Below are 18,148 nucleotides of genomic sequence, written 5' to 3' on the forward strand. Positions count from 1 at the left end.
TATTTTTTATATTTTTTTCAAAAGTGAAATTTATTATGGCACACCCTTTACTTTTGAAAGCATTACAATGAAAAAGAATAATACATTTCATTTTTAATACATTACATACATGCATGTTTTAGTTATGATCTAGTTGGTTATTTCTATTTATTTAAGATTTAGTTTAGGCTTCTATTAATAATATCACTGTGAGCTGTTAAACTCAACATAAATATTTTTAAGTAAGCTAGATTTTGATATTTTCTTTGACAAAATCGAATCTAATATTAATAATTATATTAAAATTGTGGAAGAGAGTGTTTTGTGTATTGACTTGTTGCTTTATTAGCCAATCCCATGCTCGTGCCAAAAAAATTTATGCACAGATGTGTTAAGATTAAAACGAATGCCAATAATTCCTGCAAAGCAGATGGTCTACTAAATCCAAAGGTCAGTCCGTGAATATTGCTCCAAACTTGGACGTCTGTTGAATCAACTCAAACCCTTCATGGGAAACCCTTATGTTGTCATCGCAGCAATATATGTGGCAGGCTCTTATTAGCTAAAACGTTACAGTAACAATTGTGGCGACCCATTCGCGAATAAATTTCACTGCTTAGACTAATGATATTATAGTGATTGACTGTTGTATGCGATGAGAAATAAATAATAATGTCTTATGGTTAACATTTATCATTATTCTAACCGTAGGACATTCGTTTCCGTACATAGACTCTCCGGAAGATTTACAATAAAAACGGTTGTATTTGGCTTGCAACCTGTGTCTTCCAAAATGACAAAACCTTATAAGTGGATGTGGTACGCTGCGCTTGCCGCTCCGTTGTCTCCGCATGTGAACCTCAAGACACCAGCAGACATTTGTTCTGCTCGCTATGTGACCTGCTAACTGCTTTTTCAAGTGTCCAATCCGCAGGGCTATGTGCTTTCGTTCATCTATAGATCTCATTACGTTTTGGATCTCGTAAAGAAATTCGAAGCATATTCCTCTCCATGGCAAAAACGATTGTGAATTTGTCAATAAGGCTAAAAGTAAGAGACACCGCAGTGAAATCTACCAAAACTGCGTTTGTATAACGAACTTGCCACTAATAAATATGTCATTAAAATTTAAGAAAAAGGAGACATTTTATTGTCTTAAGTTATTAATTTAAATTCACACAGATATCAAATTTGGAAACTATATTTTACTTATAAATTTAAAAGTATTTGCAAAGTTAGTAAAGTCATTATATCTTATTTCTTTGTTAATGAATTCACGATAACTTAAAATAGGCTCTCGCGTGTCTGGCAACGAACCAATATAATTCCAAGTGCTCTATTGTCGTGTCCCACTTCGCTGGCAAAGGGATTTTAAGGTGTCTTAAGAACGCTTACATTGTACTAGCGATATTTTATGCAAAAGGCTGTCAAGGGAGGGTAGAATTAAAATAGATTATTTTTGAACTTGTCATCATAATTATTTTACCCATAGGTATCCTTTGAGATTACTACGAAGTTAAAAAATGTTACAATAATTTTTAATTTTCCGTACAATAAAATTAGAAGATTAGGGGATCGTTCACCTGGTTATAAGAGCTTGTGATATTAAATATTATTCAAAATTTAAAAATACAAAATTGTGAATGACATCGTCTTGCCCTCTTTCCCTAAAGGCACGAGGTTGAGTAAACTATTAGTTTAGTTATTTTATTGGATGGACGGCTTGATTGGACGATCATCTTCTGCACGGATTGTTGTACTTATTCCTGTATAGAGATAGAAATATACGACATACCAATAACCGAATGACTTTTTTTTGATATTGACTTTTTCTAAAACTCATCATTTGCAGTTCGCAAGCACCGATTTATAGGTTACACGAATTTTGTTAAAAAAATATAGAAAAGTTTTTATCCAAAAAAAAGAAAAAGATGTATACATATATATTTACATATATATAAAAGTAAATTTCCACCTTTAACTACCACCACCTTTAACTTATACTATTCAGTATGTAATGTTATCTGTATATTTTATTCTATGTATAACTTTAATGGATTCAAACTCCACATATGCTCTATATACAAAACCTGTTCTTTTTCTTCTCTTGAGTCTATTGTCGTAATTTAATTGGAATTGATAATAGTTTGTTATTCGTAATTGGCGTAGTGTATCTATTAATGTGTATATTCTGCTATGTACGAATTGCCATTTGTAAAGGACCTCAGATTACAGAATAAATAATAGAAATACGCTTTCACGAAAATACAAATTTCTGTCTTTGTATGATAAACTCGCATATTTAAACAATTACATTTTTTCCTAAGAATTTTATTTTGAATATTAATTCTATAATATTCAGAAATTATGTAGCTTTCTGAATAATATTCAGCTATCCAGAGAGAAAGCTACATAATTATCTCATAAATTGCGAATTAGTGACTCGTGCAAATAATTAAAATTGAACGAGATCTTTTTCGAAAAGCAATAAAAACGGACACTAAATATTTTCCTTCCAACTTAATATTTAAGCTAGTAACTACATTTACATTTTTAGAACATTAAGAGATAGTAATTGTGCGAAATTAAAACTTATTGTAATTCTAAGGCAAAACCTTTGAAGATAATGACGGTGTCTCTTATTAAAAATTTTCATGTTATTAATCGATTGTATAGATCATATGCAACAGAAGTAAATAAAATATAATTCTGTAAAGCATTTTATTGAACAAGTGATTAGTATGAGCAACCGTAACTATTCATTTAATGTTGTTAATTATTATTTATTAAGAATTTTTATCAAAATCCCTCTAAAACTGATTTATATTTTTTAAGTTTTTTGAGCAACACAACAGGGGCAAGTAATAATGTAGCTATCTGTATGTAAATAGATCTAATATCAAATAACACCGGTGAAGGCGTTTTGTAGAAAAAAGTCTTATTTATCGTGCCGAAACCTCCTTTTAGGACCATCGTTTTATATCATCTATGTGTTATACTTAATAAAGAGAACAATTGTGATTAAAAGAAACATAATAAAATTAGAAAACTACTGTTTAATATTTAAAAAATTGTAAAAATCTGTTAATTACGCAGTATAACAATTTAATTATCAAAGTATGTCATATAAACATACTTCATTCATTCATATCAATCATTTGTTAAACCAAAATTCATTAAAGAATGATGTTTACATCTGCACGTCCGGATATTCATATTATTAGGTTAAACATTTAATCAAAAAATGCTTTTCCTGAACGTCGATGTTTTCAGCGAATTTGTTTCATTTCAAATATTGTATAACATTTTGTGTAATAAGATCAGTATTTACAAAGTTTTATTTTTTAAAAGAAAATAAAAAAATTTTTTTAATTGTATGGTTTGGAACACGAAAATTCTTATGCTCGTATGAATCTTCAAATGGTAACGATATTTGGACTATGCGTTAATTTGACAAAATCGTGCCACTGAGATACGATATAAATTCTTAACAAGCAATAACTCACCGAAAAAATATTTTAACGATAGAAGACGATCATGCTGAACAAAGGTCAAACGATGGATAAGACTCAAAATGTTTAAGCAGAATGAATTCAGATATATATCGAAATAGAGTCTGCTTTTACCAGGAAAAGCATTTTCATGGTCTTGTTTTATGTAAAAAACAAAAACGGTACGTGTTGATGTATTTCAACTGCTTACTACAAAAGTGTTACACATTTGCACGATTATTATTTTATTAAAATAGTTCGTTCGGTAATTAAAAAAAAATTTAGGCAGACAATAATAAATTGAACGAATATATTACAGCGCCATCTGTCAGAAATATAAAACACATTGAGAGCGACGCAATAAGTTACTTCTGAAACATTTGGTGGAATGTGTTACACAAAGTTACGAGAGATGGCGCTGATACAAATTTAGGATGAAATACGTTTCAAAACTTGCTTGTACATGGTATTAAATTTTAAATGTGAATAAATAATGATTGTACATTATGCACAAAATTTATATATTTTAACTAGAATGGTTTCCATTTTACATTAGATTTTTTAGTAATTATTTCAGATTTATGAATTTCTCTTATGTACGATTGAATTTTAGAACGTTTCGGAAACTAGTTTGACAGTTGTCATCGATTCAAAACAGAAATTCAATAATCCGTAATTGTTAGATGTTTTAAATATTTCATATTACTTCAAAGCGAGATATAAATAAAAAATTACTGTAGTACAAAGAAGATTACAGTAGTAATAATTTAACATACTTACCGATTTGACCATCCTTCCAGGGAGCTACTTCTGTACTCAGGTTTGCACTTTTTATTATGCACGCTATTAATTTTTGTTTTAATTTTAACACATAGCTTTTTTGGGCTACTTGATATTTTTAAATTAGACATCATATTTTATATATTTATCTCTTTCCGTGTTTTATCAATAATTAAATGTAAATTTATAGTTTAACACTCGGTATTGTTTTTATGTAGCTTCATGATGGATGAGGTCAAAGAAGAATTTGAATTTGAAAGTAACAATGAATTTGCTTTTGAAACTGATCACTTAGCACTTCGAGGAAATGAAGACTATTGTGAACTGCTTAAATATATTGTGAAATTGGAAGCCATTAAAATGAAGTCTTTAAAAGATATTGAGGATATAGCAGAAGCTCAGAATAAAGCTTTGGAAGATCCTTTAATGTTCGTGGAGGATTTGAAAAATGATAAAATAGAATTTCCTCCTCGACTAACTGTTCCAGACTTACCTAGAATAGATTGGAGTAAATATGGTATTGATTTATCATTGGATTGTGAAGAAACTAGTTTGGTAAAAGAAGAAATTGATACAACTACTAAAGTAAGAGGAAGAAAATTCACTGATAATAAACCAGAGACATTTAATCAACTTTGGTCTTGTGAGGAGCAGAAAAGGCTGGAAGAATTATTAGAAATTTATCCCGAAGAGCCAATTGAGGCTAGAAGATACAAAAAAATTGCCGAAGCATTAGGGACAAGAACACCGATACAGGTTATGAGCAGGATTCAAAAATATTTTGCTAAATTGGCTAAAGTAGGATTGCCCATTCCAGGACGAGCACCAAAAAGAGTAGTGAAAGATAAAGGCCATGCAGTGTTGTATAAAAAGTCTACCTTCTTTCCTCAGTTACATGTACCTGTTAGAATGGAGGATCCTATAGATTCTGCTGACATGTATGAGGGATCATCTGCATTAGATACAAAGAGCGGAAATAAATATATGTTGGAATTACTTAAGGCTGCAAGAGAACAAAGGTTATTGGATGAAACTTCACCTGTCTATCAGACAAATACTATGTGTGTCGGATGTCAAAAAACAGGATTTTTAGGTGCAAGATGGACTGACAATGCTGGAACAGACTATTGCACAGATTGTTTAATAAAACTACTTCCAGCAGAAAAACTAATACCTGTCAGAATGATTTTGTAATTATATGTTATTTAATAAATTATCAAATATTACTAAATCTTTTTATTTTAGTATGTCATTAAATTTTCTCTGTTACACCTTTCTACCATTATCATTTAAGATTTTTAAAATTAATATGGTTTTTAATTAAATTTATGTACATTTCTAGGGGTTCAAAATATTATTTATTAATTTTTGGCTTTCCTTAGAAAAAAACTTCACCATTGTTTATATTTTTAAACATAAATGTGTTAAAAAATTAAGTTAATTACATCACTACACTGATATTAAAATGTCACTGTAAATATATTTTTCACATAAAACCTGGTCGCCAATAAAAAAATCAATTTAACTTTAATTTAAATATGGATCATAACTTTTTAACCGCACAGAAACATTCTATCGTGAAATTAGGATGAAATACGCGAGCTTTCAGCCGACGGTGTCGTGATAGTGAGGCAACCGCCGCCGTCGCGACTGATGAAGATTCACTGGCCTGGAACAGTGAACACGGCCCGCGCCCAGTGTACTCTGTCCTCTATAACTACCTATAGTGACGAAGGGAGACTACAACTTATAAATGAGTTGAAGCGAAAAACTGCATTTTGTTTCTTTATTTGCTTTTACACTCGTTTATTATTCTCCCATAACATATTAAAAAAGGACATCCTTTTTTAATACCTGTTTTTGTGCACGTATGAATTTTAAATCTTAACGCGTTGTATGCTTTACCATTCACCGGTGAGCTCAGCGTTCTACTCCTTTCGAGCCAAGCCTAAATTAAAAAATCATTTGTTTTTATTAATTCAAATTTACATACTAAAGTATATAAAAAGGTTATTTATACATAAATTAAAAATTAGTGACTTGGCGATATACTTAAAGGTCATCTAAAAGTTTTGATTAGATTTGATAACCACGCCGTCCAATTGGGCAACCGGGCCACACGGGCTACTTTCATGTGCGTCTTGAAGGATAGTTACAATAAGTGGCTTATGGGAAACGTTTTGGATGAACTTAATGACTTAGCTCACGGGTGACCATCATGGCTTCGATTGTCCATTAAAAGATGGCTCACCGGTGAGAGTGCTTAAAGAAAGCTCTATTTTTCACGTAGCGGTTAACGTGTTAAAAGCTGCAAAATCTGTAAAACACGAAGGAGTTACAAATACGCTTTTCTTAGTTTTCGATTTATAACACGTCACGTTGACCATACTAAGGAGTGTGCTTAAAGGTGATTTACGGTAGGCAGTAATTTAATGCACTCTATTTTGAGAAGCCTTATCTATCAGTAATGGTCGAAACAAATGTCTTGGAATTATAAAGTTTCAGTTTAACTATTCGAAAATATCTATCCTTGCTGTGGCCCACAATGCTTTTAGTGGATAATATTTTATAAAACCCATCCTTAGAAAAAAAAATTAACATACAAAATTTTTTTTCTGGAAATGTTCATTTTTTATAATGAACGTTCTTTCACCTCACTTGAGGATAAAATTTAATAAAATCCGAAATTCAAAAATTCTTAGCTGACCTTTACTTTGCAAAAAGAATTTTTCTAATAAATTTTACAATCCTCTAAGCTAGTGATTCCCAAAGTGGTCTATATCGACTCCTAGGGGTCTATGACAACCTGCAAGGGGTCTACGTCAGCGAAAAAAAATTTGGGGGTCCATAAAATGAAAATGGGGTCCACGATAGTGGATCTCAACACACACTGATAGTACCTATTTACTAACATCATACTATCTTATAATATCAAAACATTTACGTTATTTATAAAAGTACCTATGGAGTAAAAATTATTAATATGTTACATAACAGATACAAAATTTTATTTTGAGTGGTTTTAATTTAAATTCAATTAATAATTGTATAAATTAACATGAGTTTTTACTTTAAGTTTTCAATACTAAACTTCATTATAGTTAGAAATTTACAGGAAATCAATATCAGGTAAGTAGGGGGTCTACCCAACACGGAAAAACGTGGCAAGGAGTCTACGACACACAACAGTTTGGGGAACTCTGCTCTAAGCCTTATAGTCTCAGAGATATCGTGATTAGTCAAAACGTAAGTGTAAATATCTTCCATTTATAATATATTAATCGATAAACTAAAGAAAACTCTGAAAAGCTTCACGACAGTAATCAAATGACGAGTTGGACATTTTGGTTCGTACTGTGTACGATGTTTTATTTTATTGCGGTCAAGATTTGGTCTGATATCACAAGCTGGGAGGGGAAAAGGAAAAGCGAACTCGGGTGCATGAACTATTATTTTGAAGTTATACCTAAGTCACGTATAACTATACTACGAAGCAAATCTGTGCGTTGTGCCATTTGAAATGCTAATTTCATCTTAAATTTCGCGGAAGCTCTCTATGCTGTTTGCCAAGTTTATCACACTACGCATACACGAAACCTAAACTTACCTAGTTCCGCTTTTGTTTTGTAACACTGAAAATAACATTTTATTTATTAATTTATTTCTTTAAACATTTACTAAACAACATTCATGTGTATTGGTATAAATAAAAATTGTATTCTTTCCTTTAAATGTACTACCTTACTTAATTCTTTTGCTGTGTTTACGCTTAAATTTATTTGCTACGTAAATAATATTTTAATGTGCATCAAAGTTTCCTCATCCCGCCCACTGTCGCTTCAGAGGTACAATTCTCGAAGGTTCTCAAGTGGTGGACACAAACCCGTAGATGCGGCATGAGCAGACCCCTACTAGGTGGATTGGTGACATAGTTAAGGCCGCGAGAAGTCAGGGGCGTCTATCGGCTGATACGATGATGATGATATATCGATACTTAAAAATGTTCAAAAATAATGATGATAAAGACAGTTTTTAGTTTATTAGACGTATTAATTAATCTATTCGTTAAAAACGACGTACAAAATATGGATTGTAGCTAATGGTTAGGGATGTGCGCACAATAGCCAGTCATTAATCAAAAGAATTTATCTCCTAATACATTAATCTTGAGATGAATAATTCCGTATGGATGAATGAAGCCTAAAATTTTAGTTTCAGGAAGATAATGCGCTCGTGTAAGATTAATGAATTTGTCGAGTAAAAGAGAAGATTTAAGTTTTTATTAAATCTAAGATCATATTATGATTCTTATATACGTATAATTCACAAGAAACTTAAGCATATTATCACGCATGACTTATTAATATTTAGTCATTGCTTAAACTATGGTTAACGTTATAGCTATCGACGATTTCGATCTCCAAATTTCTAAGACTCAAGTTAAATTTTGCGAATAAGTACTTTAGTTATTGACAAGATACTTCTTGTCTTCGGACCGTCATGTCAACCTTTCCACTAATTGATATCCATTAGTGTAATTACATCCGAAACCAGAGAATTATCGCAGAGAAGTCCAATTAATCACACTCGCTAAGTAGATGAATGAATGTAAATCAAACTATGTTCTACCTGCAATACGACCAGCATGTTTGAATTATTTATGCAAAATAATAATGTGTCAAAATCTAAATCAAGTATTATTTGTATTTTTCGTACATAAAAATCGTGTTGATACATGTGATCACGAGTTTCACGTTGTCTCAAAATTACCTGTAAAATAAAAACAAAACTTGATAATGATTCTGCTAAGCCGCCTTTCTACCTTTAAATATAAATAAACAAAACACAGTGAAAGTACTCTACTTTATAGGGATAAGGGATACATTATTACGATATTGCAGTTTATGCAATATACATATTGCTGATTAGTAATGTCATATACATTAAAACTATCCTGTTATAAATAATTCATTCTATATAAAACATGTTTTATTTTGTAAAACACAGTACTAGAAAGTAATCAGATTTTAGTTTCCTGCAAAATAAAAATGATTCGACCTTTTGAGAAAACCATAGTCCTATCATAACATAAGAAGTTATACTGTGGTAAGACAAAACCTCGCATAAAAAGTATGTCGATTTTGTAAAAAAAAACATTGTCTCAAATAATACTGTTAACAGAAACTATTCCTATCTTAACAACTTTTTTATTATAAAAATACTACAGTCTACTCATAATAAAGATTTCTGTTTAGAAAAGAAAGGATAAAACTCGGCTGTTTCTCTTTTAAGTGCGCATTTTAATTAACAAAGTTTTCTAAGTTTCATTAAAAATAAAATTCTTAAACTTTAATCCAATTGGCTTGTGTAATAAAGATAAAAATGAAGGGAACAAATATTAAAATTTAAAAATTCGCTATGATTACTTCACGCGTGACATGAAGCGTTTAAGCAGTTGTTACTGCTACTTTAAACATAGAACGCGTATTATGTATAAATAATTTTAGCAAAAATTTTAATTAAGATATAAGAAACCGTTAAATAGAAAAAGTAATTTCCTTAATTTTTTTCCATCTCTTCAGGCTTAGAGAATGGCTCTGAATCTCTATATTTCTTTTAAATGGAGGTGAAACAGCTGCTCTTTTTCCGGATATTTCCCAGTTGCTATTTTTTGGAAAAGATTTGAAAACATATTTTTGAAAAAAAGAACACATTACAATAGAATGCTAATTCAGTAAAATCCCAGCACATGTTTCTTATATTTCTGCGATTCGCATTAAAACACTCAATCATCGTAATCAGTGAGGCAATCGCTGGACCGCAAGAGATGCCCCCTGTACGTACACTATCTAGGGCACCTATTAATCTAACAAAGCTCTGGCCTATTTCAGAGATTGGTTTTTGCTGAACTTTTAACTTACCTTTAAAGATTTCTTTAAAAGTGAAAAACGCTTACGTCATGTCAAACTCTTTTTAAATTTAGATGCTTATATGGATACATCCGCTGTCAAATAAATATTCTAAGATAATTAAATATAAGATAATTAATACTTATTAAAATATAATAGTTATTTAATCAAGCTAGTATTGCCATACTATTAATTGACTACACCTTTCTTTAAAGCAAAATGTCAATTTTTAATGTAAGTATAAATGCGAGTGCTGGTTTCTATTGTTGGGCGCCTTGGTAGATGAAGCCGCGAGATCTCTATCGCCTTGTGACGATTCATTTGAAGAAGCCGTATTCGGTGAAATTATTGAACAATTTGAACGTTACGTCTCACGGTCAGGAGCGTAGATTTGGTGCTATACAGCATATTACATAAGTGTGTCCATAAGTGTGTAGATAAGCTTTATTCGTTTTGTCAATTGATATTAAACATATATGTTTTGGAACAATCAGTAGTGATATTTATTATTAGTATCTTCAAAAAAAAATTTACTCTTTAATTTCCTATTTTTAAAACTTCATTAATTTAATGCCATAAAAGCAGCCAAGCTTATGTGACTACAAAAAAGTATTACAATTTTAAAGTTTAAAAATAGAAAAAATAATTACACATTTTTTAAAAACATATAAATGTAAAAGAAAAAACACATATGCAATTTTAAACGAAACTTTTATGTGTAAGACCTATTTGTTAGACAAACAGGCTTGAAAGGGGTTAAATTAAACGTTTCGTAATCGTTTGCTAAACTTAAACATCGTTACGAGTAAAGTGGTTTGACCAAAGCAATGATCTCTGTTCCTATTTTCAGACCGATCCGGGTAACTTTCATTCAAATAACCGGCTCTTCATTTCCTTTAGTATAGATATCGGTATCGGTAATCAGCCACCGTATTTCTCATCTCTGCAAAAAAATTTAGAACTCAGTTTCAAACTTAAAGAATATAAAACTGAACCAATAAATATATATTACCCAAAGGTTACTTTCTCTTCGATTTACAATGCATTAAGATATTGCTTCCTAGTGGGGATTAGTGACATCCATCAATGTCAAAAAACTTTCAGATTTTTAAGCTGACTTTCTAACAATATTTTTTCAATGGTGATATTTTATAACGTATACAAAGTGCGTCTGTCTGGAATCGAACCCTTAACCGATAGCGGTAGTTTATGGGTGGGTAGGTTTGGATCTTGTCTACAACAATGTTATAATTCAACATATATCTTTCCAGGTAATTAAATGCCGTTGGATTTGTTAAATTTTAAAAATGATGAAATGTAACAAATATCAGGTAAAATCTAACAAATATCAGGTTTATATATATGGCGAGCAAGAATAATGACATTAAACTATATGAATTATTGTTCCTCGTTTCCTGGTCGCTTCAAAGTGCCCGCTGAAGCAATTCGGAAGCGCTACATTTTATGACTGACTATAATGCAATGTGTCTAAGAATATATTATTGCTGTACAGAAAAGTAAATACAAACAAAGTCAGAACATTATTTTTTAGTGTGATTGGCTACAGGTTAAAAAGCTTTAAAAAGGCGAATGAATAGCGCATTTTATTTAAACTACGCTGTCTAAAAACTAATTCTTTCAGAAATAATAAATAACTTAATGATAATATAGTAAAAAGACATACTCAAATTATTTATTGTTTACTTAATGTCTTTGCAGACTTTATATTGAATAGTAACGGTCAACTGGCCTGTCACATTCCAATAAAAAATTAAATTAATGTAATATATTTCAAATTGATCACTTTATACGGGTTAATTGAAAATATGTGTTCAAGCTATAATGTTTTTTACAGACGAATAAGCTACACAGTCACATCTTTTAACTTTTACGCATATAACCAAGTCACCTGTATAAAAATATCTTACCAAGTTTAGCAGATAAATAAAATCTAAAAGTAAAAATAAGAAATTTAACCAAAATAATAGAATTCATTATAAAATGTGAAAATAGAAGTAATAAAGTTAAGCAATAAATGTGAACAAAATTGACATAGAAGAAGTATAGAAATAAATAGAGATTGTGTCTGCTAAAAACAGCCAACGCTGCTCAAATCAGACTACAGCATGACGCCATTAGTCCTAAAAATAGTTTTGAATTAATGAAGAACAGGTTATTAAAATAAGTAATACAAACAAGTGGGTCGTGGAACATCAGAATAAGAAAATATTCCCTTTTCATTCATGAATTTAGAGTTGGCACTATAAATAGGTAATATTCGCGTTGATATGGCTGAAAACTCACAAAAACCGATTCTTTATTAACGGAATAATTCTTTATAAACGGTTTGTTTAGAATATATTACGAAGAATTCATGCCTATGATACTCTACCTGCTCTTTGATTTAATCGAATGAGTGAATATTGCTATCAAATTATACTAGATCTTACGATTAGGTTGATAGCACAACATGCGTATTTAATAAAAGCGGTCAAGCATGAGCTTTACGTAACTCTCAATTAAGCATCACATCTTAGACACATAATGTAAAAATATTTGCATAACAATATAGAAGTGCAATTAGCGGTTTTATCGCATTTCTAAATCTCTTATAGAAAACTTGTGCGTACATCTATGTTAATCACCCCTATTAACATTTATTATTGTAGACTGATACGAAAAGAAAACAACTGTATATAAATAAATATAAAGAATAAAATATAAAAAATATAAAGAATAAAGATAATAAAAAAACTGATACATTTTTTCAGACAAGAAAAAGTAATTACATTTTAAGACCATGAAATTTTGATGTATAGAAGGTGTATATTAAATGTTCTTTTTCATTCGATATTTCGCTTTAATTTATTTTATTTGACGTTTCAGGAGCTATCGAATATTTAATTTCCGTTCTACTCGCAACTCGTTTTCCTCCTTAACATCAATAAACAAAATCTATTAATTATATCGAATAGTTGCTGGAAGTGACATTAGGTGGAACAGCTTCATAGTTAAGGATGCGGAGAAAAATGCAATAAATGGAAACAAGGTGTAAACAAGCAAACAAATAATGTAAATAAAAATGGAAAGAAATAAAAATTGTATTACGAATAAATTAAAATGCAATTATATTAACTGTGATATATTAAAACTTCGATAAATATACTTATAAGAGAATTCATAAACAAAAACCTGTGATAAACTGTAATAAAAAAGACCAAACTGCAGTGATGAGAATGGATGAATGAGATAGAATAGACAAAAAAAAAGAAAGATAGAATTGTAGAGTGAAAGAACGGAAAGATAGATAATGTAAAGCATGGAAGAAGAGTAAGGTAATAAAAATTGAAATGAGAAAAAATTTATAAAAGAAAAATCTAATCCCTATTCTCACACAAATGGGGGTAGAAGAAGAGGTCCACGATAGCGGAAGTCATTAAAAAAAAGGTCACGGAAAGTAGCGGGAAGTCGCTAGGCGCGGGCTGTACATGACCGGTCATCGTGGCGATTTTAAGGTGAGGCCTATGTCTTGGAATGACCGTCTATCAGCTGCAAAAGAAGAGGAATAATATTGGCGGGAATGTGCTCTGCTATCTTATTTATTTCCGTTTCAATTTCATCATCGTCGAGATGAATTTCACAAACAGCGCATTTTTTTCTTAAATGTTCCTCGTCATGCTGTCGTCTTTTAATATGAAATTATGTAAATATAAAGAGTAAAGTAGGTATAAGCGTAAACTAATTTCTGCTTACGACATAACTGAAATTGCTTCTGTCGCAGTATAAACTTATTACAAAATTAATGAAACGTTCCGAGTGCTTGCGGTTAACACTACGAGTGTAGCAGCTGACCTCACTGATAATTAACTGTACCATTACAAGAGAAGAGTCTGTGCATGTATTTATTTTTCTGTCACAGTGACGAAGGTCGTTAAACAGATGGTTCGCTGTATACCATCATATTATATGCATACCAATGTGATAATGCGTACGCTTTTACGCTAGTATCTTTAAAACATTATTTTATGTATTGTAATACTTACTGGTAAGTTCAAATGTTAATTAAAAGCTACGGAAACGAAAAAAAATGTTAATAACTTTCCTAGATAGTTACTAAGACCTACACAATTTTTGAGGTCGGAATAAATGTAACAGAAATAAGACTTTGGTATATATTTTTATTATTTACTTAACAGACTATGATTTTGGCAATATATATACTTAAACTGTTTCTTTTCTTTATTATAGCTGCGTGTAATCATACTGTACATAGCGTACAACATCTAATACAAAAGGAACAAATTAAAAATCATTTTTAAAAATATTGCGAATAATCAAAACTTGTTATATTATGTAACCTTCTTAATTCCCAGTAAAATTTAATTTCACAGATACATTGTAAATTACACATCTGTAAACTTGTCAGATTCTGTGATGTCACTTATTATCGTTCCATAATGTTCTATTTATATTAGACATTTTGTTTAAATTTCTATTTTGATTATTAATAAATATACAAACGTCAATTTTTAGCTTCTTGATATAAACATAAACAAAAGTAAACTTCGTTATAAAGAATATATTGCCAAAGCTGACAATTTCCCAGCATCTAACTTTGGGCGTTACTTTTCAGTAAATTAATTTACGAAATCCGTGGTAGCCAAAAGCCAATTCCATTTCAATTTTAAATGGAATTAGAAATTTAGATTGAAATTAAAAGAATATAGAGTTTAGCAGTCCTCTAATCCTTGCTCAGTATTTGGTTCTATTTATAACTCAGAATCCAAATTTTGTTATTCGTAGCAAAGTTGTCCTCGTATATTACATAACATTTGAGGAAGTATGATTAACGAAAAGTTTAAAATTTCATTATGTAAATTAAAATTATTTATTTTGTACAAATTTACATCCTTAGAGTGTTAAATATTTAGTATTCTGTAACGTTTTACATTTTTTGAGAAAAGATCGTTTAGCATCTTACAAGAAAACATATCGATGTTATCTTCTTTTAACAATCCGGTAGTAAAAACTATATGAAATACATTGTAGCAGTTCGGCAAGGCTATCGAGGAAGTTACTTGCTTTCTGCCTCCGCTCACAAAATTTGTAAATTCCAGTAAAGTCTCGTAGTCTCGTGAGGCCCCTTTAAGGGGGAGGTCGTGGACAGGGACTCACTTCGCCCACGTTTAGCTATTACTTACAGACAAATGCTTGACTATTGACGACGTTGTATTGCAAGAAATTTTCTGTTATAACGTTCGTAATCTCGCTTGAAAAACTTAACGCAACATATACGGGCAAATACGCATAACAAAGCTTTTAATTAAGGAAATAGGAATTTTAAAATTCACAGTTTATCAGGCATTCATTATTATAAATGAATTCCATAAATATTTGTCATAAATGCGTTACGTAAAGTGCTCCAACGATACATATATCCGATAAGTTACTCAAATACTCCATCCTAATTAATTCAATTAATTCCGGCTATTTAGTATAAATAGTTTAATTAATTGTTAAATTTAATTTCTCTGCTCCATTTACACATAATTTCGTTTTCAACGCAATTAGTTATCGCCCTGATCAACTAAATGGGCTTAATTAATCCGCTAAACACGATTTCCTTTAAATTTACAAATAATTTGTTTAAACACGATAGTGTTAATAAAATCGTTAAATATATAAAGTAGGCAGTAGTAGACCGGTGGTAAAGGATTTAGATTTGAGATCTATATATATTTGAGATATAGATATATAAAGATCCATTGAATTATCACAAAAAAAAACAAGTATACAGAGAATTAGAGGCTCTAAACAGAGGCTGGCCAGCTGCGTCTTCTGGGTACCTTAACACAACACTGCGATCGTCAGCCCTTCTAGTCAAGCGTGGCGATTATGGTATATAATATACCCCTATAGATATCTTTAGGGGAGACCGATGCCTTGCAGTGGGCGTCTAGGAAACGACGACGACGACGATAGATAAATAAATGTATGTGATGTGATGGCCAGTGCCAGTGTTAGGGTTCCAAATTTAAATTTTCCATAAAACCTAAGACGAGAAAACATAAGGAGGAAATCGCAAGCTTCATCATTCGTAGGGGTTTTTGAAGAGAGGTCACCAGATTTTACCGCCCTGGATTTTTCGTGGAGGTATCCGAACGGTGCAGTCTTCAAAACAAACCCGGTGTCCATATTGGCGCTTAAAGAGAAAGTTGTTCGCGAGGTTAGTGGTAAACCGCGATCACTTCTATAGCTAGTGGAACGACACCGGACACCCTAAACTCAAATTCTTCTACGATGTGTGTTAGTATTTATTTTTGTAATACTCGAAGAAATTGAAATGGAATTAACCATTGTTTTTATTTTTAATGTTATATGTAAAATAAAGACTGTTGAATTATTTTTACCAGTTCCTATTAAAGCGGTGTAACAGTAAAATCTTATAACATGTATCGTATAGTACCGTAAATACCCCGAACTGCAAAACTAGCAGAGCCTCAATTACATTTGAGGTACTTCAGCAACTAGTTAAGTCCGCACGAAGGAAAGTTTGTTAGTGCAAGAATATCCAACTCCTAGGTTTTCTAAAAGTTTTTCTTTATTTTCTTATAGTGAACGTTAGCAAAGTTGTCAAAGTTACTAACATAGCCCTTTCTATGGAGTTTCCATATAAATAGTGTGGGAAAACTTTTGACAGCCCAAATAAATAGTTCTAAATAGCTTTTTCGCACTGATTAAAGAGCCCACCATCCTTTGTGATGTTAAAAAACGACAAAGTATTTAATTCTGAGCTTTCTAGACTATTTAAGATGCCAATTTACTCTGCTCTTTAAAACGATGTCGGATATATTACAAACATTTCAGAATACCGTTGTGCACAGTTATTATAAATTAATGCTAAAGTTTATAAATTTTGTTGCAGTTGTATGAATTTAATATTTCGTATGGTGTGTTCCTGTTAATGTAGCATTATACTTCACCAAATTAAATCTGAAAACGAAATTCATCATAAACCACTAATTTGTCTAGCGATTAATATTTCAGTACATTAAACTCAAACTTACCTATACTGGCCATATATTCCTAATAAACTTTAATTACAAATTTAGGTATTAAAAAAAACAACTAATATCACAAAGGCAATTACATTTTTCAATCAAATATAATAAGTTGGAGATATCTCTGTAAGGTTAATCTAGTTACCCGTTAAGATTTTTAAAACACAAAATAAAAATTACATCCATTACGTTATTGTACACATATTAAATAATTTATTCATACAAATTTTTAGGCCTTTTCTCAGGATTGTTTGGGACTAAGTTATAAATTAATATTACTACATATTGCTTAGATTTATTTAATCATTGTTGTCGTCGTTTCAGCCTGTAGACAGCAACTGCTAGATTTAGGCCTTCCCTAAATATATTTACGGTAAAATATATCATAATCACCATGCATGGCAGATGGCATATAACTAATCCACAAAGTGTAAATTATTAAAGATTGTATCTCGGGAATTAAATCCATGACCTATTGTCGCAAGTCTCAGTCCGATACACTATCACTGTTAAAACTTTATTACCGATTCAATATATCAATAATATTCATTATCAATGTTTTGTATTTGAGGTTTATCCTTTAACAGACTACTTATTATTTACGAAAGTAAAGACAACAAATATGAATATAAAATATATTAGCTAAAAAAGTATTTGATTAAATTTCACAATAAAGAAAATTGAACCATACTTAACCGAGACGATTTGCATTAAAGATTTATCGGAAAGTTTGTAATTTATCTTTGTCGCGTTGCTATCCAACTCATTGAACTTGGGCGGTCTGCGTCAGTCGCTTGATATCATTAAGCATATTTTAAAAAGTTTACCTTCCTTGGTTAAAGTCTTGTCGAATAAAGTTATGAATATGGATTTTGTTACTTCAAAATATATAATATTCTATGAAGGTTCATAATGAGATCATTAATTT

At 30.8% G+C, this 18,148-nt stretch overlaps 1 protein-coding gene across 1 annotated transcript; it reads left to right on the forward strand.

Moving 5' to 3' along the window:
* Window positions 1-4,129: 4,129 nt before the first annotated feature.
* Window positions 4,130-5,444, forward strand: Atac1 (Ada2a-containing complex component 1). The gene is made up of 2 exons (XM_068772958.1): window positions 4,130-4,290; window positions 4,469-5,444. The coding sequence occupies exon 2, from the start codon at window positions 4,473-4,475 to the stop codon at window positions 5,442-5,444; it is 972 nt and encodes a 323-aa protein (XP_068629059.1). The 5' UTR covers window positions 4,130-4,290; window positions 4,469-4,472.
* Window positions 5,445-18,148: the final 12,704 nt, after the last annotated feature.

This window comes from Battus philenor, unplaced genomic scaffold, assembly GCF_028537555.1.
Source record: "Battus philenor isolate CCGP_79_NKW_IND1 unplaced genomic scaffold, ilBatPhil1.0.hap1 SCAF_5, whole genome shotgun sequence".
NCBI classification, from domain to species: domain Eukaryota; kingdom Metazoa; phylum Arthropoda; class Insecta; order Lepidoptera; family Papilionidae; genus Battus; species Battus philenor.